Raw genomic sequence first — 27,165 nt, 5'->3', positions numbered from 1 at the left:
CACAGAGCATCTCATATGCTTTGTAGAGTACAGCTGATATTTTCTTTTAAAAGGAAACTAAATTTTCATGCCAAATTTTAAGACATTTAATTCTAGGAATGGGATGAATACATCTTGCAACTCACTGGAACAGAAAACCATGCATTTCCTAATGCAAATTATTTTTCTGTCTTGTAAACTTCTTGCCAAATAAAGTAATAGTTAGCAGATATTTAACACCTGAGAGTTCCAGTAGTGAAGTACATTTATTGACTCTCATAGCCTCTATGACAGAATGATAGGAGGTATAAAGTAATTTGAGAAGTCAGAAAATCATCATTAAAAACTGTAATCTTTGCTTATCTTTTACTCTCTGATTTTTTTTTAATAGAACAGTTTTCTATAAATCAAAAATCAATTAACAAATAAAGGAATGGTCTAGAGAGTTTATTACTGTTTCTACTGTACTATGATGTTTAACAACTCATTTCTTGGGAATTATTCGAAAAGAGAAAAAAATGACATTGTAGGACATGTTCCAGAGACTAGTTTTTCAGAACATACAGTTAAGAGAATCACGTGGAAAAACAAGTAGACTGATTACATGCACACCTGTACCATAAATAAAGAGTCTAGCAAGAGATCTAAGTGATTAAAGCTCAAAGGAGTGGGAGGCAAGAATGTAGGCTTGTAAAACTCGTCTCCCCTCTCCAGCCATGCTTTGTGTTGTTCAAGAAGTCAAGAAAAAAACTGTATAAAATTCCATGCTATGATGTCATTTACTTTGATTCATTTCTATTGCAATTGGCAAGAGATGCTTCACCTAGCTTTTTTTTTTTTTGGGAAGCCAGGGAGGATGCAGCTGACAAGCCAGACCTATCTTGTCTACCAACCACTTCCGATAGCTGCTCAGTTTCGTCCTCACTTAGAAAGAAGGCAGTGGGAGTCTGGTGCTACCTCACCAGATGTTGTTCAGACCAGCTCCTCTATTTCTTGCTGGTTTGTTTTTTTGTTTTTTTTTCCCAGAAGTTATGCATAAAGCAGTTGAGTTACGTGGTGCTGATGGTGGTGACACTGGAATGCGTTGGTAAATGCCAATTAGTTAAGTGAATTGGCACTGCATTGAACAGCAGGGAAGTGTTTGCTTTTTATTTCATCAAAGTGGTGGATAAAGATTAGAGATCATTAACTTGAAAGAAAGCAGCAAACCCCTCTGTCACTCAATCAGTTTAGCAAAGGCTAATGCTGGTTACTAGGCAGAAGAATACTGCTGCAGAGGAATCAATTTAGAGCAGGCATACAGCCTTATGAAACATATCCACTACATGGAAATCTAAATACCTACATATACATCTAAAGATCCATATCAGTATGCATTTAGAATGCTTTTCAAGTTAATGTACCAGGAGGTTTAGTGGCAGAAGACTTCTTTTTTTCTGGCTTCAGCTCTTCAGTGTCAACTGCTCTTAGATCCTCATCCTGCATATCTGTTTCCATTGCTGCATCTTCACAGTCTCCTTCTTCCTTTTCTTCAGGAGGCATAATAGGTTTCTCTTGCTCCTTGCTAGCTACGTCTGCACAAAGACAACAATACAAGTAGTCAAGTGAGTCAAGTGCATTATGAGGCTACTGTATATCAATATCAGTGAACTTAGACATCTGAGGCTCAAACCCTTGTTCTATCTTTCACTCTGCTGTGCTGTGTCATGTCAGTAAGCTATTGCCTTGATTAGCTGAAGCAAGATTTGAAGATAATAGATTGTAAAGATATTAAGATAAAATCAAATTTTTAAAGTCAAAATGAGTATTGTTATTGTTAATAATAGTCAAAATCAGAAGTGTTATTGTTAGTTTGAGTCTGACTGCCAAGAAGTAGCATTTGTTGTAGTGAAGTGGTGTGGCACCTTTAACCAAAGCAAGGATTGCTAAACATAACTTTAAAAAGCAAACAGGGAAAACTACAGAAAATACAAGCGTTTCAGGATTTGATTCTGCATTGACAACTCTTTACCCCCAGAAATACCACTGTACCATATGTCTGTGCATCATAGTGTTCAGAGCCTTGTTTAATATGTTCAAATGCATCAGCCTCCTCCACGTTTTGTTTAGGCTGAATTGTATCCTGCTTTGCATCACTGCTGGATTCCATGGTTCTCAGTCGCTTGTGGACATATTCATTGTGATCTCCCATCGAGCGCTCGTTGTCTGCCTGGCCAGGTTTCCTCTTGAAACTCTGAAAAGGAACAAATTAACACCATGAACTTCAAAGAGAGGTGTAACCCACCACTAATGAGAACAGTGCTCTAACAAGGAGAAACTGAGTCCTGCTTATTTGCTGGTTAATATTAAGACATTTAAACGAAGATATAAAAGTAGAAATGAACCTGTGTATTTTTCATGCTTTGCTTCTGAGAAGCCATCCGGGCCATGCGTGTGGATTCATGGCCTTCTGACTGATTTGCACTTGAAGCTCCAGTTCCACTTTCCTAAAAGAAAAAAAAAAAAAATCAAGTGTAACTAAAAAGAGAAACTACTGTAAACAAACTCCAGATGTTAAACTGCAATGCTTTGCTACATTCTGTTCTGAATGACCAATGGCTCATAACTGCAAGTATAATTCTTATGGATAGCAGACAAGCCACTTCTACAGTTCAACAATTATCCTAAACTTACCTTTATAGCACTGAAAATGCAGGTTATCTACATGGTCTTTAAGGTTTTTTTCAGTGAATTTTTGACTGGTATAAATTAAGGTCTTATACACAGTTCTTAAAACCTACAGCAGCAGTTCCCTGATTTCAACTTGAAGATGTATTCACAAATATAGCATTTTTTAACTCAGACACTTCCACATAATTTACCTCTTTAGACTGGTCTCTTTCTGATGCCTCTCCAGCCAGCTCAACAGCACTGTCACTCTGAAGATTTTCTTGCCCAGTCTGCCCTTGTGTTTCATGCTCCATTCTTTCCTCAGCCTCAGGGATCTCTTCATCCATCTCTGGATTATCTTTATCCTCCTCTTCCTAAAATAACATCAGATTATTTTAACATTCTAAAACACATTGAAAACTGTGTGTTATTGAAAGGCGCTTAAAGACAAATGCAGTTATAAGACACAGTCAGGATGGCTTAACAAAGCCATTCTGTTTAACTGGATACCTCTTTGATGATGATGCAACTGGCCTACCAAACGAGGAGAAGGCAGTGGATGCAGTTTCTCTGGATTTTTAGTAAGGCTTTTGATAGTGTCCCTCACAGCATCCTTTTGGACAAGTTGTCTAGCTGTGGGATGAGTGGATACACAGTGTGCTGGGTGGATTCTAGGGCTAAAATAGTTGTAGTGAATGGGATTTCATCTGGTATCAGTCACCACTGCTGTTCCTTGAGTTTCAAGCTCCAGGATTAGTGCTGTTCAATGCATTTATCAATGATCTGGATACAGGAGTTGAATGCTCCATTAGCAAGTTTGCTGATATAAATTGGGAGGCGCTGTGTCCTTGAAGGACAAAAGGCCCCTTGCAAAGGGATTTGGATTGATTGGGGTAGTGGGCCATGATTAAGGGGATGAAATTTAACAGGTCCAAATGCTGGATTCTGCACCTAGGACAGAGTAACACTGGGCTCAAGCATAGACTGGAAAGAGGAGTGGTTGGAGAGCAGCCCTGCAAAGGGACTTGGGGATGCTGGCCTACAGCAGGCTAGGCGTGAGTGAGCACTGAGCCCTGGCAGCCCAGAAGGCAATCCCCTTCCTGAGGTGCATCAAACACAGCAACACCAGCTGATCAAAACAGTATGAAAAACACTGTATTCAGCATTGGTGCATCCTCACCTGAGTGCTGTGTGCAGTTCTGGGCCCCACAAGTTAAGAAGGATGTGAAGGTCCTTGAATATATCTAGACGAGGGCAGCAAAGGTGGTGCAAGGGCTGGAAGCAATGTCCTATAAAGAGTGACTAAGGAATTTGGGCATATTTAGTTTGGAGAGAAGGAGGCTGAAGGGTGGCCCCATTGCTCTCTACAACTTCCTGAGGAAGGGACATAGAGATGTGCTGAACTCTTCTCCCTGGTACCCAGTGATAGGATGCATGGGAATGGTTATTAGGACTTCAGTACCACCTCTTTACTGAGAGGGTGGTCAAACACTGGAAAAGGCTTCCTAGAGAGGTGTCCAATGCCCCAAAACTGTCACTGTTCAAGAGGCATTTGGTCAATGTGTTTAATATTAAGCTTAAATTTTTGGTCAGCCCTGCAGTGGTCAGGCAGTTGGACTAGATGATCACTGTAGGTCCCTTCCAGCTGAAATAGTCTTTTCCATTCTAACACAAGGCCGAGGAGGCAGCAGGGACACAGCAGAAACACATTTTTAATAAGCCTAGTTCTTGTTATCTTGATGAAGACTGTACTAACATTGTATCTATTCAATGTCAAATTTGTTTTAGAGTATCACAGAGCTCATCCATTTCTTAAATCTCGTCTAAGGCAATTAAAAAAAAAAAAATCACACTTATTTATTACACTGTACCTGAGGTTGAAGGCCTTGGTCTTCATTAGGGATTCCCTTATCTTCAGCAGATTCTTTTTTTTTCTCATCAGGTGGCTGTGACTCTTCCTCTTCTTCTTCTTCTTCTGCATCCTCGGTGTTCCCTGCCTTTTCTTCTTGATCATGAGCATCTTTGTCTCCTTCATCTTCCTTCTCCTCTTTGTCTTCAGAAATGCCTTCTTCAGCTGCTTTTGTGTCTTGATCATCTTTTTCTGTCTCACCGGTATCCTCTTCATTCTGGTCTTCTGTCTTGTCTGCCTCATTTAAATCTACAGGTTTCTCATCTATTTCAAAATCATTCTCTTCTTCTGGATTAAAATAGAAAATCAGAAACGTATATAAAACTTTCAGTGAAGTATAGAGACAGCGAATATTGTAGATATTTGGAATAAAACTGCCCAGCCTATCAAAAACCCATAAAATACTCACTTCTATACACAGAATTTTTGTTTTCTGTAGCCGGATAATTCCCTTAAGTCACAGTTGACTTCTATCTAGCAGTACAGCAGGAAGAATTCCTAGTAACTTTCTTTAACCTAATATTCCTGAGGATCAATTGACTTTTAAGAGTACAAATACTTGAAGGTATAATACAAAAAAAAATGAAACCACAAAAGCAACTGGACAATTAAATAAGGAGATTCCAGCCTAAGTTAGGCTGTATCACTTGGAAAACATGAGAAAGCATGGTCCACAGTGTGCATGAAAAGGAGGCAAAGGAAAATGTTGTAATGCTGACTTCTTGTCTGGCCTGCATTTGGTATGCTGGCATTTTGATGCACAAATGAATTTGCAGCTTCTTGGTGGTTATGAATCTACCACCATCTCTCTCCTTTCTGCAGACAAAAGGGTTCCTGATCTGTTTTTCCCCCTAACTTCCATATGGCTTTCATTTTTCAGCTATACCTTCATCCTCCTCATCATCACTCTTCTCATTACTTTCCAGATTCAGATTATCAGGAAGGTCCAAAGGTTCAACTTCAGGCTCCTTTTCCGGCTGGCCATGATAAGGATCTACTTCATTCTCATCATACTCACGCTGTCAGCAGAAGAACAGGGGGAAAAAATAACAGCCATGGACTAAGTGGGAGGATAGGCAAAGATAAGAATCAAGATACTACTGTATTCTCTAAGGCAAAGAAATACTGGAAACAGCATTACATTCTGATCAGTTAAAAGTGGATTTCCAGTGGTACATATACTCATGCATGAAAAGCAGAAAGATTAATTTCAGCAAATGCATTTACTTAAATTTGTGGTACTTACAACCAGCATGTTTTGTGTTCAAAAGCCAATTTTCCTAGCTGAAACATTCTACACAGAATGGGCACTCTTGGAGATGCTAAATGTACACCTGCATACTAAGGTGTTTCTGTTGCTAAACACAGAAGAATTAAGAGTTTAAAGATTTGTCCATCAAACACCAACTCAGTGTAAAGCCTGTTTTGGCAGCCATTACAAGTTCACAGTACTGCAAAAAAAAAAAAAATCCTTTCTGGAATATGAATCAGAAAATGAATGTGTATTATCATGGATACTACTAGTATGGTTTACTTTTAGCTCTGAAATGAACTAACTTTTTTTCAGGGTACTTCACTATTAAAAAAAAGCATTTAAAATTCTCAGAATCACATGGTGTGAGCAAAAGAGTGTGGTTTAACAGCAAAATACTCCATGTAGTCCAAATAATTTTTACCTCATCAATTTGTTCATGGATTTTCTCTTTATTTCCACTGTCCTCGTCCTGTTGCTCTTTTTCCTCATTCTTGGGAGGCTGTTTTTTAGTATCCTTGTTTCCTGTCCCCAGATTGTCATCTTTTGCAACAAGCTCTGAATCCTCCTATTAATAAATCCAAAAAGAAACTCAATTATTTTATCCACTTTTCAAAGTCTCAGTGACACCATCTTCTACAAAAAAACAAACAAACAAAAAAACCAAAAAAACCCAAAAAAACCCCCCAAAAAAACCCCAAACAACACTCAACAGAATGTTAACTCTGAAACTCCATGAAATTTTAAGGCAAAGAGCTATGAGAGGCAATTCCCATTCTAGGTCACATTAAGTTAGCAAAGTTCAATTTCTTTGATACTTTTTTCTCCCACTCTGTTCCTTATTACCTCATCCATTCCTGGTCCAGTTTCTTCTGTTTTACTACTAGCATCTTCATCATCATCATTTTCATCATCCCCCCAGAGCCTTTCATCTAGTTTATCGTCAGCTTCAGCATTATCAAGATTTCCCATCTGCTTATCCAGTTCCTCCTCTTCATCTGAATTTTCCTCATCTTCTGTGTACAGTTCAGAATGTGTTTCAGTACAGAAGAGAGAAAGCTAATGTTTTTGTTAACTTTTGAAGCAAATAAGCAATCATACTTTGAATCTTAATTTTATCACCCCAATCAGTTAACTGATATATGCTGAAAAGGACACACATGCACATGTTATAGGAAAGCATCAACCATTACTGCACTGATCTATAACTTTTTTTATAAGTTTGCCAGAGTGGAAGAACCAAACCTTTTTTCTCCAGTTCTCCATCATGCATCTTTCCTTCAAAGTCTTCAGACATTTCAATTGCATTGTCTTCTCCTTCAATGTCTGGTTTAGAATCTTGATCCTCTTTCTCCTTCTCTTTTCCTTTTTGAAAACTGTCTTCTATCTAAATCATTGGTAAAGCCAAAAATTACAATGGATCTTGCCTATATATTAAAAGCTTCACAAAGACACTATGATATTAAAAGTATCACAACAATATTTATAAGCTGATATGCAAAGATAAAAGCCAAAAGAAATAGAAGACTGAAGATAATTTCATGTTTCTTTTTACCTAAGACATCCACATCATGGATTTCAAGAGCTTTTCAGCTTCACTTCAATTAAACAAGATCAACCCCAAACATTTACCTGATCTTCGCTTTCTATTTTGTCGCTCACATCCTTCTTGCCTTCTCCTTCTCCAATACCACCATCCTCATAGTCATGGAACTCTGTTGCTCCCTCTCCTGCTTCATCTTCAAGTAACTCTTTTGGCAGACAAAATCCCTGCAAAGGTGAAAAGAAACTAAAAATCTTCCTCAGTAGTAAATACAATTTTCAGCTTGCTTTCTACTCAAGACTTTTACACATTAACTATATGCTTGCCATATATCCACTGTTACCTCTAATAACTTACCTTCAGAGCAAGCTCTGTAAAAATGCTGGTTAGAACAGAAAGCAGTTTTCCAGTACTCCTGTGAGATGCCAGTGAAATGGTGAGGTAGAACAGAATGACGTCTGAATATTTACACAACATGGGCTTTAGACGCACCAGCAAATAGCAGGCCTGGTTGAAGAACTACAGTTAAAACAAGAAACAGCTGTCAGTCATTACTTGTACTTACTGACATGCACCTCAGAGAGGCTCATGACTGACTGAAAACAGCTGCTCGAAGCAGAAATATCAGCAGGTGAGATTAGGTACAATTTCTAATGTTTCTGGAGGTTTTTGTAGATCTTTCACAAAAACTTTGTCTTCTCACTACAGGAATGTCTGGCTTTTGCACTACAGAAGACTACCTTTATTTGTCCACAGTTTGGCACATACTTCTAGGTACTTCTCCATAGTTCTAAGACACTGGGCAAGAAGAAGCAATGCACGTTTAACCACCAAAGTAGTTACAATTCCAGATCCCTTGAGACTCCTAAGCCAAAAATTAATGAAAATAAAAATTTTTACCTTATGTTTATATGAAGTGCAGTCTTCCCTATAGGATTTCAGGATCTCCAGGAGTTCTGAAACCCCTAAAATTGCCTTCTGCACATGTAAAGCCTCCAAATCAGCAGAAAGATCTTCATCCAAAAGTTTAGTTATATGTCCAGCTTTAATCACATCAAGTAAGGCTGCATCCTCTTTGTTTGAAACACATTAAAAAAATGGAGATCAAGTCAGGAATTTCTAAAAAAGGTTACAGCAAGCAATCTAGAAATAGCTGCCCTGTTTAAATACACAATTTCTATTAAAATAGCAATTTCCTTGTGTATTAGTGACTCTGACACACACTATTCAAGAAATTAAGGTTTGCATGGTTTAAAATCTTCTGCTCCCCACTCATGTATATTGACAAACTTACCATTTTCCTCTGAAGATTTCTCTTCCTCTTTTCCACCTTCCTGTTTTCTCTCTACCAAACACTGAACAGCATACAGAACAGCACGGATAACAGTTTCCACTTTTGTTGAGAACTGCTCCACAAACTCTTCATCTGACTGTTGATTTCCTTTTGAACCATAACATAGGCAGTTTTACATGCTTGTAAATATCAGATTACAGGTTTCTATGTTTCCTTTATGCAAGGACAATGACAGCACTAAGCAACTTTTACTACACAGTTCTACCAAAATCTCCTTGCTATTCCTGACCTACAACTACGGTGCAGGATCCATCACTAATAGAGATGGCAAAAAGATTATACTGCACAAATAAAGTCTGGACTAAATTCTGCAAGTTTTAATTTCATGAATTTTTGGATATCAGAAGGAACACAGGGCCACCTTCAGCAATAACCAAACAAATAAATTCTTGCGTCTCTATCAACATTACAAATCAGGTGGAGAAAAATGGTCCTTACCAATGCAATCTGACACAGAAGCAAGAAGCTGTGTTCTCCAGGCTGTGAAGTGTGAAGATGTGTTATTAACTTCTTCTTGTATATACTTTAGGCTCTTGATTAGGGTCATCTGATTTGCAGCTTCCATGTCTTGCCCATTTGGAAGAAACAGGGACTCTATGCTTTGTAACTGGGCTGAGACTTCCAGCAAACAACTCACAGCTGATGTGCAAACTTCAAAGTCTCTCCTGCAACAGAAATACCATAATACTGAAAGAAGAACAAACAGTCCAACTTAAGATTAAACCTTTTTTCGGTCATGGATAAGGGAGAAGCAGCATACCTCCATCCTGAAATTAAATAAAAGATTTGACAAAAAGCTCATATTCACACTGTTTGAAGCAGGGAGAAAATTAGAAGATTGTTATTAAATAAGCTACAAATGTATTTTAAAACGAAAATTTCTTCCTTCATTTATATTTTAAATTCACCTCATTAGCTAAGGAGCTATGGGGATAAAATCCTGAGAGACCAAAGACAAAGTGGGAAGCTGAGACAGGAATTTTTTTCACTTGTCAAGAGAGTGGGAGAAGACAAATTTCTTTAAAGAATCAGGCACTGTATTTCGCAACAAAAATGAACAGAAAAATGTTTGAAGAGCATTTGAATCCATTTTTCAATATATGCATAGGTGAAAAGTTTCAAAATTACTTCATGCATATTATGTGAATCTAATTAAGAGATGTTCATGTGTAGAACTCACCAGGCATAAAAGGAGGTCTCACATGGCTGTTGTCTTACTCTGTCCACCTCTGCTTTCACGGTCTTCACATTTGCTAACATTGCAGTCAATTGTGTAGCTAGCTGCAGCCACAACTGATCCTTATTTCGCATCCTGCATCCAGGAGGCAATTGTTCAGCTGTTACTGGAGACAAGTGTTTTAGATCTGAGGGAATCAGGTCAGGTATCCCGGCAAGAACATTTCCCATTTCAGGGACTGAACACTGAGGAACGTTGGGTTTGACATCAGCCCTTTCACTGTCATTGCACCTGGCTGATTCTTCTTTTGGGCAGCACTGGATAAACCAAGACAACTCCTCGAGAACCATCACACACTGCATGCAAAGTTGCTGCAGTTTGTCCGTCCAGCGTTGAATACTGTCTTGAGGAGGAAATGCTGCATTGTATTCTCTGTCAGCAGACAACCTAGAATCTATCTCTTGTATACAACTCAGGAGGTTCCTAGTTTAGAAGGAAGAAAGTGAAATTATAATCACCGAGTTTTATGTTGTACTTCCTTTTTAAAAGCTCTACCTTTAACTAACTTATTTTTTTTTAATCTAGATAATAACTTCTCCTGGGAAAACTAAAACAATATTTTTTTTTAAAAAAGGTTGGTTAATTAGTGATTTTTTTTCCCCTCCCTGAATTATGAAATACTACAAAGCCCTGGAAATCTGATTTGCTATGAAAGTCATAGTAATGCAGATAAACGTTCTGAAAGTTTTACTATTTCTGTGACTGTAAAGCTGAGGAGTTTGTTTAGTTGGGATTTTCCATTTATTCTTTTTTTTTCAAGTTTCCTGGGCTTAGAATAAATTTTGTACCAGTAATCTCCAGTCCAGAATTCCTTCTGTGTATAAAGGTACTAGCTCCTAACCTGACTTCTAGAAGTTTTTTGGACTAGAGTGCTAAGTACAAACATGCTCAACAAAGGTGGCATTTGCAATGACTCTGATGACCCAAACAATGAAATGAAAGATCACATAGAGTTTTGTTTCCTTTTGCAGTTTTGACACAACATCCAGTACTGTCCCACCTTTCTAGAATTTTTCTTTGTAAGCTGTCGGTGCTTTATTTATTTAGGCTCAAAATATCATCCAGATCTTTTATTTGCCCCAGGTCAAGCCAACAACTTGAATGTAAACAACATTAACATAGGCCAATACCAAATGAGAGAGCTATAATAATCTGTAAGTTTAATGTTTTAACTGTGTAATTATCTACAGAAATTAGTTCACATATATCCTCACTTGTTCTACAAAATTATTTTGGTTTTAAAATACTGGCTGCAGTGATAGGATAAATTTAAATCTTTTCTATCTAGGCTTAATTGAGGGGAGGAGAAATATACAGAAGCAGAGTAAAAAGTTGTTATTTTCTTCTGCCTTATTTTCTGTCTTTCTTGAACTGATTTGCTCACTGTCAAAACTTGTTTTCAACATTTCAGTGTTGGAAGATAGAAAATACCTGAGTAAGATCCACTGTTCTGTCAATGCAGTAAGAGATCGCCTCTGTCTCACAAGCATCTGCATGAGGTGAGCAGTGAACCCTTTGCAGCGTTCAATGCTGCCTAGTCCAATATCCTAAACAAAACAAAGATAAAGGGGAAGGAACAGTTAGATCAATGAGACAACAGCAGTCTCTGTGCCTCCATTTCACTGAGCAGGCTGAAAGATTATGGCTTAATTGAACAAGTCTTAATATGCAGACCAGAGTTACAACTATTAGAGTTTCTGCATCTTCCATATATCCTACATACAAATTTGCCTTTCAAGTAACTTCTGCAACAGTCACTCACATTATATTTTACTCCACTGCAGCAATTCTTATCGGGAATTCAGTTCCAGTATTAAATCTACCTTATGTAAATAATGATTAAAGTCTGAAGAGTTACCAGCCTACATTCATGACCAATGCTACAACTATTCATTTTACCAGATATACTGACAATTACTTTCACTCTTTTCATTAGAAGTGGTCACATCTTAAAGCTTGGAATAAATGGTCACAACACAGAGCATAACAGATCACAGTCACATTCCACTATTTGTATCCAGTATCAGGTGTGATTTTGATAAGATCATGTTGTAAAACAAGAGGTAAAGCATAGTGACAGGAAGAACGTCTGGAAAAGGTGCTATTTTTCTGAAATTCTGGAAAAGTGGTTCTGGTTTGGCAGAGCTCATTTGTCTATTCTACTGGTTTTAGACCAATCTTTAAATGAAGAAATCTATTAGCACTTTTTGGGCTGGACACAGACTCCCACTATGCCCAATTGTAAATATCAACTGATTTCTCCAAGAATACTGAGTAACATTGGGATTATTTTCCTTACAAGTTTGGATTCAGCATTTCATGAGTATCATGAGTGCACAAAAATTAGGCAATTAGGGATCTGCTGGGATGAAAGATACTGTACACTGAACAGATCATTAACTTCTTTCCCTAAACTTATTTTGTCCTGACAAAAAGGGAAAGAGATGGAAGTGTCATATTTAGCATCATATTACACAATACTGCATTATCTCCCATTACTTTTTTACTACTGGAAATTTCAGTCCAAGGTGGTAAAATGAAGTTAACAGAACTAATCGTCTGGTTTTACTTTGCTGGTTTTACCTTGGCAGGTGCTAACAAGGCTGTCTGGAGCCGAGAGTGACGTGCAAGTGACCGATAGAAATACTTCTGGCATCCATCCCAGGCAGAAGAAATCTCTGACAGCAACCTGGCAGAGCACAGAGAAGTATGGTAATAAAAAGCACCTCAGCATGCTGGAGCCACCAGGTCAGCTCTTCAACACAATCATTTTGCCTGAAATTTGTTGTTTTGAAAATGCATTGATCTTGCAATTCTTCATTTTCTCTAAAAATATTATAGTTTTAAGAATTAAAACCATTTAATTTAAAAAATAAGTTCTAAGGAAACCCTAAGGCAATAGCAGCAATCTCTATTTTTGAATACCATTCAATGCTTTAGTAGTGATACTGTTTTTCTTCATCCCCATGTAGCTAAATCCAGTTTCATACAGAAGCCTTTCTTTTCACCCTAATACATAAACTAAATGCTTACATCACAGAACAATAAACCAGCATGTCTCAATGACAAAAAAACACTCATGGACAGACAAACAATTTTAAAAAAATCTGAAAAAACATCTTTCCCCTAGGAAAGCTTTTCCAGTAATGCACATTTTGAAGTTTATGTATTTTCTCCTGAAATATCCCATTATTTAATGAAGAAATCCCTGAAAATCACAGCTCACCTTCAATAAAATCATTAGCAGTTTACGCTCTACTATACTGCTAGCAAAGCATCCCAGGCAAAGCTGGACAGTGGAGGGCTATCTGAAATCTAATTCATGGAAAGAATGAAACTGAGGGTACAGTTGGTAAAGGGCAAAAATAGAAAAAAACCCAAAATTTAAAAAAACCCAAATCCTTGCTCAGTTGTACATACCAAACCGAGATGTAATGGGAGGAAGGGAATATGCAAAATCCTAAATTAAATACTGTCCAGAAATACCATAAACTCTAGGTATTACAGCTGCAATTCACACAATCAGAGGGTAAGAAGTCCTGTGTACATACGTGGCATCCAGTTCATGTGTACAGTCCACTGCTGCCAATGCACTACACAAGTCCAGTGGACGGAGGTAGAGAACTTCCTGGCAGTCTTTTGAGCGGGACCAAGACAGACCTTTCCGGTACGACAAACCTGGAACAGTATTTCAGCACACATCCTTTGATGCCCTCATTTTTTGTATGAAAAATGTCACTCACACAGTTGGTAGTAAAACATCAAATGTTCTGATTTCAAAAAGCCTTTGAACATGCTACAAGTTTTGTAATGTAAGAACACATTGTAGATGAGCTATCTTGAGCTAAACAACACAGCTGAAGTAAGACTAATGTAGACCTGTGTACATTAAGGACTTTTCACTGCCCCGTGTCTTTTAAGAAAGCCGAGTTAGGGATCATTTTTAAGACATGAAAAGGCTGATGAATGAGGAGGGTAAAGGTGTTACTTTACATCATATTATGGTGGGTTTAGATATATGGCAAAGATAGCAAAATGCTCAAGAACTTTGTACTTTTAAATCAAGCCCATTTTTAGTGGAAGCTCACCTGTTTTAGCAAGGCTTTTAAAGAGATCTGACAAAGCCCGTTGCTTTTGCATCTGAATATGCTTTGCCTCTGATTTCTGCTTCTCCTTAGTTGCTGTCTGATCAAATGTTAAACTTTGCAGTTCAGCTACAGAAACAATAATACCACCTGTATAGAAGACAGCAGACAAAGGTATGAGATTGTAATTTTACTGCATGCAAAGCAGCTCTAGGAAGACAACTATATATCCGCACTTTTTCAAGATTTGTTCCATTTTTGTTATAGAGGTCAACTGTGGTACGGAAATCACAAAAAAACCTAACCTGTGAACTGGTCGAGATTTTCCACCAGGTTTAAGTATGAATTATTTTCTGTAACTGCTGTACACATTTTCTTCATTTTCTTTGTCAGCTTAGACAGACGGTACTGAAGAGATTCTGTATGAAATGTAATGACACCCTGACATTCTGGGAGTGCCCTCTGAAAAAAAAATGGAAGAAAATGATACACAAATACTCAAAGCTCTCACTTGATCCCTAGGAGTATATCACTTTTAAAAGAGGACTAAATGCTGCATTCATGTGAAACCCCAAAACATATTCATGCGATTCTTTCATCAGTTCAGCACCAACACTTGAGAAAAGTCATAACACATGTATGTCAGTCAGACATTAGTTTTGAAAATAGTCAAGTAAATGAAAGGTGCTATGATCTTACTGTCTTAGGTGTTTGTCACTACCTCTATGAAAAAGGTAATCACTGCTTCAGGTCAGCTTCCTCTGCCTTCCCAGTTTAAAGGCATTAACCTAAATCACTAATATCCCCAGGGTGTCAGGTAAGAACACTCTCACTTATTTTCCACAAGACATGAATTTTGTTTTTAAAGAACAACAAAAACAGTGTGCAAGTAGAAATTAATAAATAACAGAATTCCCCAGCATATTCAAAGATATGCAATTTTTTTTGTTAAATTTCAATTGTTTGCATGCATCTTCTTTAAGGAATGAATATAACACAGAACTTCAAGAAGTGAAACCAATAACCCTTTTAACCATCAGTAACAGTCTTACAAATCTTACAAACAAAACCCTCAGACACATTAGATTTGCATTTAATTTCTCCCTCCTTGCTCTACCCTCCGGTACAGGACATCAGCAAATCAGACCTGCTCCTGGTCTGAAGAAACTGAACAAAGCTGAGGGTAACTCAGCATTTCCCACTCCTCACCAAATTCTGATGGGTTACGATTGTCTCCTTGCATTTTGTTAATAAAAACTAATAATAAGAATAGGAATCTCTTTCAGGAAGAAAATTAGCTGACTTCCTCTCTGAGCTGGGCAAATTATTTAGAGACATACTAAACAGACTCAGTAGAGCAGGATTTACCATGCATCAGCTTGTCCAAGGCCGATGTTCAACAGTCCACAAACTGACAGTCAACAGCAAATATATGACAATATAGTGCATTCCCTCTTCAGTATCCAAGCCAAAAGTGATTTAGTATTTAATGAAATATCATATACACACAAATCCTACAGTTACATCATTATTTGTTTGGGTCCTTGTTTAGGAAAGAAATGGGTAATAATAATTTCAATTCTCAGGCTATTTTGCTTCACTAGTAGGGAAGTAACAAATTGTTGCACACAATATGTAAGCTAATGGGAGATGAAATGTGTAACAGCCTCATCTCTGGGTATCAGAGCACAGATATAGTGTGAGATCAGTACAGACCATGCTTGCCATTTCATGCTGCATTCCCACCAATCTGCAGTGTTGCATAACACTGAACACAAGTAAGACCAAAAAAGTTTATGATCTATTCAACAGATCTGACACTTACATAAGATTTTCCTGCATAAATCAGTGAAAAGCAATGTACGAACAAGCATAGAGAAACTGTTCTTCCCACACTTAGAATAACTATTTCAGTCACCTTGGCAACATCTGTTCTAGCAGACAGAACCTTTCTCAATGTGTTGTTTAGCCTCTGAATTTTGGTTTCTTTATCATCAGATTCTTCTTGCTTTTGCATGCAGTCCAGCTGCTCTTCCTTACCAATTTCCACCAAGGCAGGCTGACATGGCTCATCCAGAACAACTTCAAACTTCTTCATGAATTTAAAGAGAGTTCTAATTACCAAATGAAAGCAAAGAAGTTACTGGGTTTTGTAATCCTGGAAATCTCTCAGCTGCTGGAAATAAATGTTTTCACTGTGTTATGAGCAGAAGAAAAAATTCTGCATTCAAATGTAACATCATAGAGAAATCAATCTAGAAGGTATCAAAAGAGGGAGCTTTATTTTAAATTCTGACTTACCTGCGTATTTTTTCAACTGATTGCTTTATAGCCCAGAAGCTGACATCATTCCACCTGGAAATCTTCACAAATTCCTATTAGGAAAATAAATAATCCATGGAATTACTTATGTAAATGAAATTAAGTATTTCCACATCAAAGATGATCTTTAAACCTAATCAGCTACGATGAACTGGTAGCCTTAAAATGCAGAACATTTTAGTAAGTGACCAAATTATTGCCCAGGCATGTTATTAACCTGTATTCGCACTGCCTAAAAAACTGCTGCATATCCAGATATTGTGAAATGAACAGGAACTTCACCTCTGGGTAGAAACCTTCATGGACAAATGGCACTGATCAAACATGAAAGCTTTCAATCGACCCCTCCCCCACCTCAAGAATTAATTCTTGCCAAAGAAAACGTTAAGTCTAGTAGGAATTTCAGTGGCCAACAGAACTATTATAGACGAATTCAAATAATATCTGCTCCACTGTTCCTTTGATTAGACTAATACGTTGTCTGAGCCAAGTTTCCTTTTACCTTAAGTTCCTTTTCTATGGGCTGACGAAGTTCAGTGATTTTGGCCTCAACACACTCTGAAAACTGCTTGTAGTAATTGTATAGATTCCACAGGATGCTGCACAGAACATCTAGAAGGGGTAAGGGACAGATAATAACAATAATAATCATCATCATGATGATCCTTCTTTTACAAGAGGGAATTTTTCAGTATCATTACAATAAATACACCCCGGTTCTTTTTGGAATCTTAGCAACATCAAAAGATGGGGTATATTGGCCAACAGGAAAACAGTAAAACAGCTCTACTGGCTTGTTTTTATGAGCTCAGTGACCTGTTTGGAAAGTCTGGAACACATGATTGCAAGATTGCTGTACAGATAACTCAGCAGAGCTAATGCTAACAACTTACCCTTTTCTGCTACTTGAGGCATCAGCAAGACATGGCAGTGGAAAACCAACAGTACTTGGAGCCGTGCATGGAACTCTCCCAGACTAGAGCCTTCAATGAAAGCCTGTAATGTGCTGACCAGTGTTTTCAGATCCATTTGCTCAGTTCCTGAACATTGCACCAGAAATTTAGAAAGAAAGTGAGAGAAAACAAAAAAACCCTAAAATATCTGCTTGAAAATTATTGTCTGGTCTTTATAACTTTCAATTAAATACTGGGTCTCAATTAGGAAAAGTTCAAAACAAAATAGGAAAGGGGCAGAGAGGGGAAGAATTCTGATTTAATAATAAGTAAAACTAACAAGTGCCACATTGGAAGAAAGAAAAGGGAACAAGAAGTGGCATTAAGATAGTGACTGAGAAGGTCAGTTATATGTTGAATTTCAGAATCCATTGAGTATTTACAGAATACTTGCTATTCTCTATGAATTAATGGCTTTTTCAGTCATGATAAGCAACAGAACCAATAAGTCACTGCGAGTTCCTTAACCCCCCAAAGTTATGAGGACAGAAATAGATCAGAAGAATCTGGCAGAGAATAGTGTGTCTTTACAGTATTATCTGTGGAAGAAGACATGTTGTCCTCTTGGAGATGTAATATAACTGAAGGATCTGAAGCTCATCAAGTGCATTAAGTAGTCATGAGATTGGAAATTTGGCCTCAAGCCAGAGGATACTGCTTTCATCTTTACAATTCCATTAAATCTGGGGGAGGAAAGGTGCTGCCCCTTATTCCCCTATTTTATGTAACACAAATACGTGCAGACAGATTTGCTACGAACAGTATGTACCAAAATCTATTTACTCTAAGAATTCTTCAGGCTTTATACAGAATGTTAAAAGCAGTTCAGCTGGGATATGTATTATGCTTTCTGTAGCTAAAAAAATGAGGTGCCTTTTCCAGTTGCAGATGGAGGCCTCCTACCCTCCAAATCTGTTTGAAATGTTTGTATATGCATGACGTACAGCTATCACAATTCTACATCCTGTTAGATGCTTTTTACAGACATCTTTTCTTTACATCGCAACCCAGGCCCTATGAGACACAAGCGGTTTCAGAAATATATACAAAGTTCACTCATATGGAAAGTTTTTCATATGGAAAACCCTACACAGGCATGGAATTTACTGTAGGGCAAAGAACTATACCTGAAAATGCATTGTCATATTCTGGCATTTAGGACCTTAATCATACATCCTTAGTAATACTAGAACTGCAGCACATTTATTTTAAGGCAAGCACTTACCTTCTGTGTTTGCCTCTGTCTGGTCTTGAACATACTTCTCAATCATCTGATAGATTGAGAACCAGTGCTTTGTGGATTTCTCCACATGCTGCTTCATAATATTGTCCAAACTTACTGACCAGCAACTAGAAACAATAAGAAAAGGGAGAGATAAATCAAAAATATCATAGGTACTTTGGGTTCAAAACAGCCAAAATTTGTTTTCTGTTTCTATTAAACTAATGGAAAATTTAGGAGGATAGAAGAATCTGCACATAAGCTCAATATATACAATCAACTTCTGAGGATCACTGTTTTGCTAATATTATTAAATATGAGAGAAGAAAAAAAGAGAGGGTGACGCAAAATCCATCAGAGGCAAGTTCAAAAGTTTATTTTCTCAGATATTGAGGTAGGCTTGTGACTTCCTGATTGTGACATACTATTGTGGCTATACAAATTTATAGCCTGATTGTAGCTATAAAAATTTTACATGATCTTACACAGAAGACTGGACAATAATTTTTAAGGACAGTTTAATGATGGTTATTAAACAGACAAAACCCTGCAGGCTCAGGAAACCCTAGGATGAAAACAGGAGAGCACTAGTAAAATATTGTTTCTACTTCTCCTAAGGCAAATACATAGAGTCACCACAGCCTGGACATGCTCATTCTGATCCACTACAGCTCCTCACTGGTGGTCTCTTTCCCCCACATATCTTCACCACGACAGATACACAGAAGCATGTTCTAAAATTAAGGCAGTTCTGTATTGGAACGTGCCTCCATGTGGAGATGAAAGCCTACATTGTCTAAGGAAAAGCAGCATGGAAGGACAATTCTTACTTCAACTCCAATCTTCGCCACTGAATAATCAGCTGTGTGACCAGATCAAGATGCTTCCGCAGAGACAAGGCCCGACTAGCATTTTCCTCCCAGTCCTAGAAAACAGAAGTTCCCCTTTACACAAAACCAGAAATTAGTCACTGCCTGGCAAAACTCATTGCATTACTCTGGGTTACTGGGTTCTAGCTCTTTAAACATTCAGCATGGAGCCAAGTTCACTTTCCCAAATCCTGACAAGCAGACAGCTTTTATGTACTGTGTTTGTAACATGGAACCAAATATAGGTAAGGAAATACAGAAGAGAAAAATGAACTTTCCCTTAGCCTTCTTCATACCTGTGCCTTTGCAAGAAGAATTTCCAAGCCATTCAGAAACTTTGAGAGAGGACTAGAAAGTGGAAAACTCCGGATTCTGTCCATCACAACTAACAGCTACAAAACAAAACCAAAACCATTCAGCCCCTTAGTAACTGCACTTCAACAGAAAAAGCCATGACATTGAGTTAATTTCTATGAGCATAACTGACCCTCACAAGAGGTAAGAATTTTCTTTTTTACACATTTTTAAATTGCTTTCTGAACTTAGTATAAGCTCACTAGGAGTTCAGTAATGCCAATGCACATAGGGAAGGGAGCACAAATAACCTAATGCAAAGATTTCCTATGGAATCTGGGTTTTTACATTACCCCAAGAAATGTAACCTGAAGACAACATACACTCCATAAGAGGGACTAAAAATAATTATTCTAAGGAATTATGAAAGACAGAACTTCATAAAAAACTGGGTAGAAGCAGCAAAACCTCAGGGATCTTTGAGCTATGGCAGACTGAAGATTGCTTAAAATTTTAAGTTCTGACTTGGCAGATTTCCACTTAACATTTCATTATTAAAATAGAATGGCTATAATACACACAGCAATACCTATACCTTTTTATGAATAAACAGGTATGACTTTTAAACATCTGCATAAGTAATACAACATCTAGGCAAGCATATCAATATGTATGCACATATCTATATACATATTCACACATAAATGCAATCCTAAAATGCTCCAGTTTGTTGAGGTGTTTTTACCTGCACAAGTACAGGATGCTCTGGCCATTCCTGCAGTAGCCCCTTTATTTCTTTAGCAAAATTGTCAAGTACAGGTTGGCACTGTCGGACTTGCTGAATATTGGGATGCTGATAGAAGTCATATGGACCATCTTGCTGCAGCACAAGATCTGAAGTCACCTCCTCAAAAAAGGTATTGTGAAGAAGAGTGCTCAACAGAAGTTGGCTTCCCAAAAGACTGCCATTCATTTCAGCACCTAGGTAGCACGTAAGGAAGACATCACAGATGCTATTAGTTCTTTTTTTCAGTTGAATAAATAAAGTTAGGTTTTTTTTCCCTGTAATCCAATCCTTAGCATGTTATCTTTTACAAGGATATAAGACTATAACACTGGAATAGTGAGACGGAGTATGGAACATGAGACATACTTAGAGTTCATATTCTCTATTTTATCAGACTTTTCTATGAAAGTATAAGCGTCATAAAGACAGGCTGTAATCCTGTCATAAGAAAACAGTTCCTCTGTATAAAAATTTACATCAAGGAGATACTACTATAAAGTAAGGCTCTATGAAAAAGTTATCCAACACTCAAAAAAAACTCCCACATACATTATAGCTCAGGTGCAAACACAAAAATAAGGTACTGTAGAAACAATAGCCCTTATCTGCTTCATCTTAATTGCATACATGCCTTTATTAGATCAGAATTTAAATACATAGCTGTGCTTTAAAAAGTGATGATTCTGAGTTCTCACACATTGTTTAAAATATTTACACGAAGTTTTTGCAAATTCAGGGTAGAAAAAAAGCCCATGATACTTTTTTCTTTTTACTTTATAGACATAAGCTAAATTTAAAACAATTCTTTAATGAATTTCATTGCAAAATTTACTTCTGAGTAACTTCTTCAAGTGCTTTATCTTCCACAAAACTATGCAGATTCTATGATCAAAATTTCACTCAGTAGCCAATACATTTTTAAACTGTGTTGGTCTGTATTACCAAATGGAATAAAAAAAAATGCAGAGAAGAATAAAAAAATGAAAGCATTTCACAGAACAATTCTAAACATGGAACAAATTCTCTGCAAGAAGAATTTTCTGCTTTGTGCATTTTCCCCATAACAGCTGTGTTTCATGACCTGTAATGTGATTATTTTGAAGCAAATCTTTACAAATCTAAACTGGCATATCTGAAATACTGCTAGCAGTCTTACCAATTAAAGGATAGAACTGTGACACCAGGCATGCACCAGTCTGATAGCAGGAAATAAATGTACTGAAATAATGCTTGGCTTGATGAGAAGGCACACTCTGTTGATACCACAGGGATCGAGCAAAGTTTAAGCACAACTGCTGATGAACCTTCATTATTGTCTGCATAGAGCTCTTGGACAAAAGGGCTCTGTCAACTTCCAGCTTGTCTTCCACTGGATCTTCAGTTTCCATTTTTTCTTCTAGGCTTGGCTGAGCTGTGATATCTTCAAAGTCCTGCAAATTACATGATAATCAAAAGTAAATATTAATTTCTTCCTTTAATGCCTCCTCTCACTATCTCTTCTTTTGCTTTTATTGGCATTACGACATGCTAATGATTTGCTGCTGGTACCATATAGACAGACTGCCAGTCTGAAACTGAACACAACTGTACAGAACATTCCAGGGCAAAACTACAGCAGGCAAGAGTGTACTACAGTGATCCCTGAGCTGCTGCCAATTAAACTCCTTTGCAGAAAAAGCAGCAGCAGCTGTGTCTGCTGATAAACCACTTCAACACTGTGTGGTTGCTTGAGGACCTGAACAGCTCTGTCCCAGCTGCTTTATTTAATCAAGGAGATCAGCCTTCTCCACACATAGTAGAGCCTCAGATGACCTTACTTGCTAATAAAATAAAATTCCAGCTTTTTACAAGTAACCATATTATCATTAAGTTATATAATTTGGGATATTCACCCAAATCACAGTACAGTTCAAGCCTGGAAATTAATCCCAACAACATTTTTCAACCAGAAGATAAAATAAACCACAGGCACATAACTGAATACCTTATCAAAATCTACCCCAATTTGGTTTCTGGTTGAAAGAAAAACTGCTTCATTCCTCATGTCATTTACAGCTTTTATTTTCAGGAGCAACTTCAGATGCAATTTTTGTGTTTCTTAACAGATTTACAGCTATTACCTTTTCATGAAAAGGAAATCTCCTCCTAAATTCTAATTCTTCTTCTTCATCCTCGCTCTGTCCTTTCCCATGACTTTTACTTCTGTATCTGTACAGGCTGCGTTCCATTGCCTCCTGCTCTTGGGCACGGCGCTCCTGTTCATCCCATTCATTTACGATCAACTAAGGAAACACAAAGCAAGATGCTTCTACACAACATTTAAAATCATCTCCTATTCCATCAATGGGGCAGCATCTATTTTGCTTGGCTCTTTGCTCCTCTGTGGTTTGCAATAGTAGAAATCAAAGCCATCTAACATTTGTGAACTGCCCTCTTAACAAACTAATGAGGAAAATGCAAAGACAATACACATCAGAGTACTCGACCAAGTTCGAGTCTCTTTTCTTAAACATTTAATAAATAAACTCTCAACAAATTTGCATTGGGGTGGGTTTTTTTGTGTGTGTCCACTTCTGGATTTTGTTGTTTGGGGTTTTTCTTACATAAATAAAATCTTTGCTAATTATTATGGGCGATTGTTTTATGCCTTGACAAATTCAAACACGTTAATCCAGTATATTAGATTATCTTTTACAATTAATTGGGAAAAAATTAGAATATTTTAAAGAATATTATACCAATAATTATCAAGATAAGGCTCTCTAAAGATCATCTAATCCAACCCCTCTGCTATGGGCAGGGATATTTTCCACTAGACCAGGTTGCTCAAAGCCCCATCCAATCACTCACAAATACTTTCAGGGTTGCAGCATCCACAACTTCTATGGACAACGATACACATTTCTTCTCACCATACACATTTCTAAACAATTATTTTCATACTCGATCTAGAGTTACCATCTTTCAGTTTAAAACTTTTATGCCTTGTTCTACAAGACTTGGTAAAAAGTCTCCTTCCCTCCTTTTTATAAACTGAAAAGCCACAAGGTCTCCTCAGAGAGATCTCTTCCCCCAGCAGAACCCCAACTCTGTCAGCCTTTCTTCACAAGAAGGGTGTTCCAGGCCCGTGACGATTTCTGTGGCCCTCCTCTAGAGCTGTTTTAGCAGATCCATGTCTTCCACAGGGGACAAGCTCAGAGCAAGACACCCAGTTATGGACATCCAGAGCTTACCCGACACAGATGTCTGAAGAGCTGCAGAGATTTCTGGTCCATTTCTCCTCTGGATAGTACATGGCATTGAAGATACAACAAAGCATTCACCAGGAGCTGCTCCAGAGTTGGGGATGGCTGTTCAGCTACCTCAGATCCTCCCTCAGAGTGCTTCAGCGAGAACTTTTTAAGTCCATTAAGTACCCCAACTGACTTCACTGAGCATAAAATTTCTGCCCGAGCAAAGTAAGTGGGAAAGGCACGGCCAACAGAAGGAAAAGCCAGCAAAGAAGTGAGGAGGTTGTTGAGATCAGCTGGGCACACAGAGCTCTGCAGCACTGCATTTGCTTCAGAAGCCACTAATCGCATGCCATGCTGCAGCTGCAGGATGGCAGCTTGGAGGGGAATGATGGCATCAGGGAACACAGCGTACTCCTCTGCCAGGTGTTTTCTGAACTGATGGTGTGATTGTTGCCAAGATGCCTCTTCATTTAACAGGTTCTGTACAGCCTGCAGTGATTTAGGTCTCTCTCCACGGAGGAACTGCAGGAGGCGGGCTAGCAGGTCTTGGACCAAGGAAATCTGTGCTATGCTGCTGATGTACTGGTGAGCCTCCTGGTATAAGCAATCATAGAGTGGAGCTGGAGGCCTGAAGGCCTTTCTTCTAGAAAGACTGCTTATCTGCTCCTTCAACTTTTGCGTTCTTTCATGCAACAGCCTGTTAAGAAATTACATTGACCAGTTTAGACATGGAAATATTTTTTATACAAACTTGTTTAAATAGATCTAACATAGCAGATACAGGAAAAGATTAGTCAGAAAGTACTCTGTTATTTTGTGTGAAACAGCAAATAAGGGAAAAACAAGGGACAGCCTTTTAGCCCAGAAGTATAGATTTCCTCTCTCCCTGCCACTTCAACAAACTTCAAGTACTTTTTTCTTGCTACCTGACAGCTCTGTGAACATTAAGAAAAAAAAATAGTATTATCACAAGCAATTGGTAAAACTCAGCCATTCAGAATGTGCTTTCAATTATTATCATTCTCTTTAAGCAGAAGCATGGAACTTCCAGATCCTCCATATATATAATAATGAAATCAAAAATTCCTATTAAAAGTGGAAAATAATGAATAATAGATAGATTTTATCTTCATGTACACAGAACAGACCTGGAAGGCTGCAGAAAGGAGAAAGCTCTCTTGGCTTAAAATTTCCTCCTCATGTTCCTCTGATAAAAGAGATGTACAAAAAGCCTCAAACAAAGTAACAGTGTTCTGAATGACAACAGTGTACTCTATGTGGTAAGAAATTTAATTAATCCACAGCAACACAGGCAAAGGCTATTGCTAAAATACACATATGTAGATTTCTTCCCAGTAATATCAGCTGAAGAACTTTGCAAAATAGCACTGGCACGTATAATGGCCTTGAGAAACTACAGTGATAGATAATTCATCTCATTTCAACTGATTGATAATATTGTCACATTTTAAGGAAAGTACTGTAATTCAAATATATGGCATAGTTTTTACTTCTGGGTATAGGTTTAACTTCATCAATATATGATGGCCACTGCTTTAATTGTTCTATTTTCAGCAGTTCAAAGTGTACAGACAACTCCTTACTGCAAGTAAAAAGCACAGCTGCTTTTTCTCTACCACCTCAATATGTAGATCGATACTTTAAAACCAGCAACTCTAGTTTCTACATAAAGAGAGAAAAATTATAAAGCTTCAGAGCCTGAGCACACAAAGATGACATGTCCATTCTAAAAGAGATGGGTTCAGTGCCTGGGTGTTACCTGATATGGGGATGAATATAGTTGCTGACTGTTTCATCTTCAATACTTTTCCCTGTATGCAGCTGGGATGAAAAATCATGTGTTTTCCATTCACACTCCAGCTGGTGTAACTAAAAAGGAAAGAATAAACCATTCACAGCAGTTCTGATTTTAGTTACCAAGGAGGTACATCAACTTCCTGGACATTAAAAGAAGTTCTAACTATATAGTTTAAAAATCATTACCAAGACAAACTCATCTGCATTGATTTTGTACATAACAAAGGTAAAAGCCAACTTGGCTTCATACTCACCTCTTCTTTTGAGTATTTGAGCTTGTATTCTCTTTTAACAGCTGGATCAAACCTGGTCTGTGGAATCCACATCTGGATCTGCACCAAGCCAATGCTCACCCAGAGGCTTCCTCGCCAAGCTGCCTCTGGTAACTCCTGAAGCCCTTCTCCATAGAACTGATGCAAGCAAGTGAGCAGAAGAAACAGGAATTCTTTAGGAAGTAATTCCTGATCAGTGATGCTTTCAAGTATCTTGAGAAGGTACTCATATGCAACAAGATCCTTGAGGTAGAGCTTCTCACAACACTCCAAAAATTCTTCTTGAAGATCCATTGGAATCAGATCTACCAGGGCAGAGAGCTGTCTGCATAGCATTATTCCTTGCAGTCTAGCATCTGTGTGTCTGGAGAAAAAGGAATGAGAAAACATTTACACACAGTGAGCAACCTTCTGTAACATGCTTAATTTAAATAACATATATGTGGAAGAGAGGTCTTAATACCTAAAATCTGCTATTGAAGAGACAGCCAGGTTGGTCCACAGCACTGTGCTGACTTTGTGAAGCTGCTGTGCTCTCTCCATCCATTCTCCCAGTGTTACATGGGATGATGACAAGACAGGAAGCCCACTCACATCCCACTGGGTTGTTTTGCTGCTGCTACTTAGAATTTCAAAGAAGCACTTTGAGAAAACAGCACGGGTCAAAATGCCTGGGCCCTAAATCAAGAGATTAAGAGTTAGATTGTTCAGATGCAATTTGCTCTGACTATGCTAGAACTTACAATATTGCTTTAGAAAACTTGAATTAGTCAACAAAAGCATTCAGCTTAGAATTTGATTAGGTCAGAAGAGACAAACCTTCATAGACTGGTTCACATGGGATTTAGAGAAGTTGTTTTCTTCTGTTGTAGGCAGTGGCCTCCAAGTCAACCAGTAATCTGGGTCTGTGGTGAAAGTACTGCTCCAAAAGGATGCTAACACAGCATTAACTAGCTGAGATGACAGAAGAGACATTTCTTCAGGGGATATCTAAGGAGAAACAAAAACCTAGAGGTGAGAATAATGTACAGGGAGAAAGAGAGAATTAAGTACACACATGTACAAAGAAAGGATGATTCTGTTTTTCAGTAGGGATAGTACTACTGGATCTCTCAAAGATTTTTTCAAATTCACATAGCATTTGCTTGCATCTCCTCAATGAAGAGTAAACTTCCTGAGGTCAGCACTGCCTCCCGTCTGTGAAATATGCAGCATGTTTACAGAGCAAGTTGTTAGAATACAACTGTAGTCCATGACTGTGCAACCTTTTTTTACAATACACAAGGGTGCAGAGGCATGAAACAGGTAAAGCCATCTAATGTTCTGCTCTGAAGCATTTAAGGTGAACATGTTTTACTGTGCTTTGTGGGAACACAACCACTACATC

General features: G+C 37.9%; 1 protein-coding gene across 2 annotated transcripts in view; it reads right to left on the bottom strand.

Moving 5' to 3' along the window:
• The window catches only part of MDN1 (midasin AAA ATPase 1), a 92,602-nt gene that overhangs the window by 8,172 nt on the left and 57,265 nt on the right, over positions 1 to 27,165 (bottom strand). Inside the window, exons 59-93 of one of the 2 annotated variants that reach the window (XM_021545486.3) lie at positions 26,598 to 26,768; positions 26,242 to 26,456; positions 25,761 to 26,142; positions 25,469 to 25,578; positions 23,689 to 24,385; positions 22,576 to 22,737; positions 21,612 to 21,885; positions 20,414 to 20,649; positions 19,671 to 19,766; positions 19,336 to 19,430; positions 18,509 to 18,633; positions 17,224 to 17,370; positions 16,833 to 16,942; positions 16,310 to 16,383; positions 15,927 to 16,122; positions 14,314 to 14,470; positions 14,012 to 14,158; positions 13,475 to 13,601; positions 12,507 to 12,612; positions 11,355 to 11,470; positions 9,867 to 10,346; positions 9,125 to 9,351; positions 8,627 to 8,773; positions 8,233 to 8,405; positions 7,690 to 7,851; positions 7,422 to 7,559; positions 7,035 to 7,176; positions 6,636 to 6,805; positions 6,214 to 6,357; positions 5,424 to 5,556; positions 4,500 to 4,825; positions 2,841 to 3,002; positions 2,364 to 2,465; positions 2,011 to 2,212; positions 1,383 to 1,553 (exon numbers count right to left, since the gene is read on the bottom strand). In XM_021545486.3, the coding sequence (XP_021401161.1) occupies positions 1,383 to 1,553; positions 2,011 to 2,212; positions 2,364 to 2,465; positions 2,841 to 3,002; positions 4,500 to 4,825; positions 5,424 to 5,556; positions 6,214 to 6,357; positions 6,636 to 6,805; positions 7,035 to 7,176; positions 7,422 to 7,559; positions 7,690 to 7,851; positions 8,233 to 8,405; positions 8,627 to 8,773; positions 9,125 to 9,351; positions 9,867 to 10,346; positions 11,355 to 11,470; positions 12,507 to 12,612; positions 13,475 to 13,601; positions 14,012 to 14,158; positions 14,314 to 14,470; positions 15,927 to 16,122; positions 16,310 to 16,383; positions 16,833 to 16,942; positions 17,224 to 17,370; positions 18,509 to 18,633; positions 19,336 to 19,430; positions 19,671 to 19,766; positions 20,414 to 20,649; positions 21,612 to 21,885; positions 22,576 to 22,737; positions 23,689 to 24,385; positions 25,469 to 25,578; positions 25,761 to 26,142; positions 26,242 to 26,456; positions 26,598 to 26,768 (6,622 nt within the window). The remainder of the gene's footprint in view (positions 1 to 1,382; positions 1,554 to 2,010; positions 2,213 to 2,363; positions 2,466 to 2,840; positions 3,003 to 4,499; positions 4,826 to 5,423; positions 5,557 to 6,213; positions 6,358 to 6,635; positions 6,806 to 7,034; positions 7,177 to 7,421; positions 7,560 to 7,689; positions 7,852 to 8,232; positions 8,406 to 8,626; positions 8,774 to 9,124; positions 9,352 to 9,866; positions 10,347 to 11,354; positions 11,471 to 12,506; positions 12,613 to 13,474; positions 13,602 to 14,011; positions 14,159 to 14,313; positions 14,471 to 15,926; positions 16,123 to 16,309; positions 16,384 to 16,832; positions 16,943 to 17,223; positions 17,371 to 18,508; positions 18,634 to 19,335; positions 19,431 to 19,670; positions 19,767 to 20,413; positions 20,650 to 21,611; positions 21,886 to 22,575; positions 22,738 to 23,688; positions 24,386 to 25,468; positions 25,579 to 25,760; positions 26,143 to 26,241; positions 26,457 to 26,597; positions 26,769 to 27,165) is intronic. The other variant, XM_077782306.1, reaches the window with a different exon arrangement.

This window comes from Lonchura striata, chromosome 3, assembly GCF_046129695.1.
Source record: "Lonchura striata isolate bLonStr1 chromosome 3, bLonStr1.mat, whole genome shotgun sequence".
Lineage (NCBI taxonomy): Eukaryota > Metazoa > Chordata > Aves > Passeriformes > Estrildidae > Lonchura > Lonchura striata.
The sequence above is the reverse complement of the archived record's forward strand: the minus strand, read 5'-3'. Positions and strand labels throughout refer to the sequence as shown.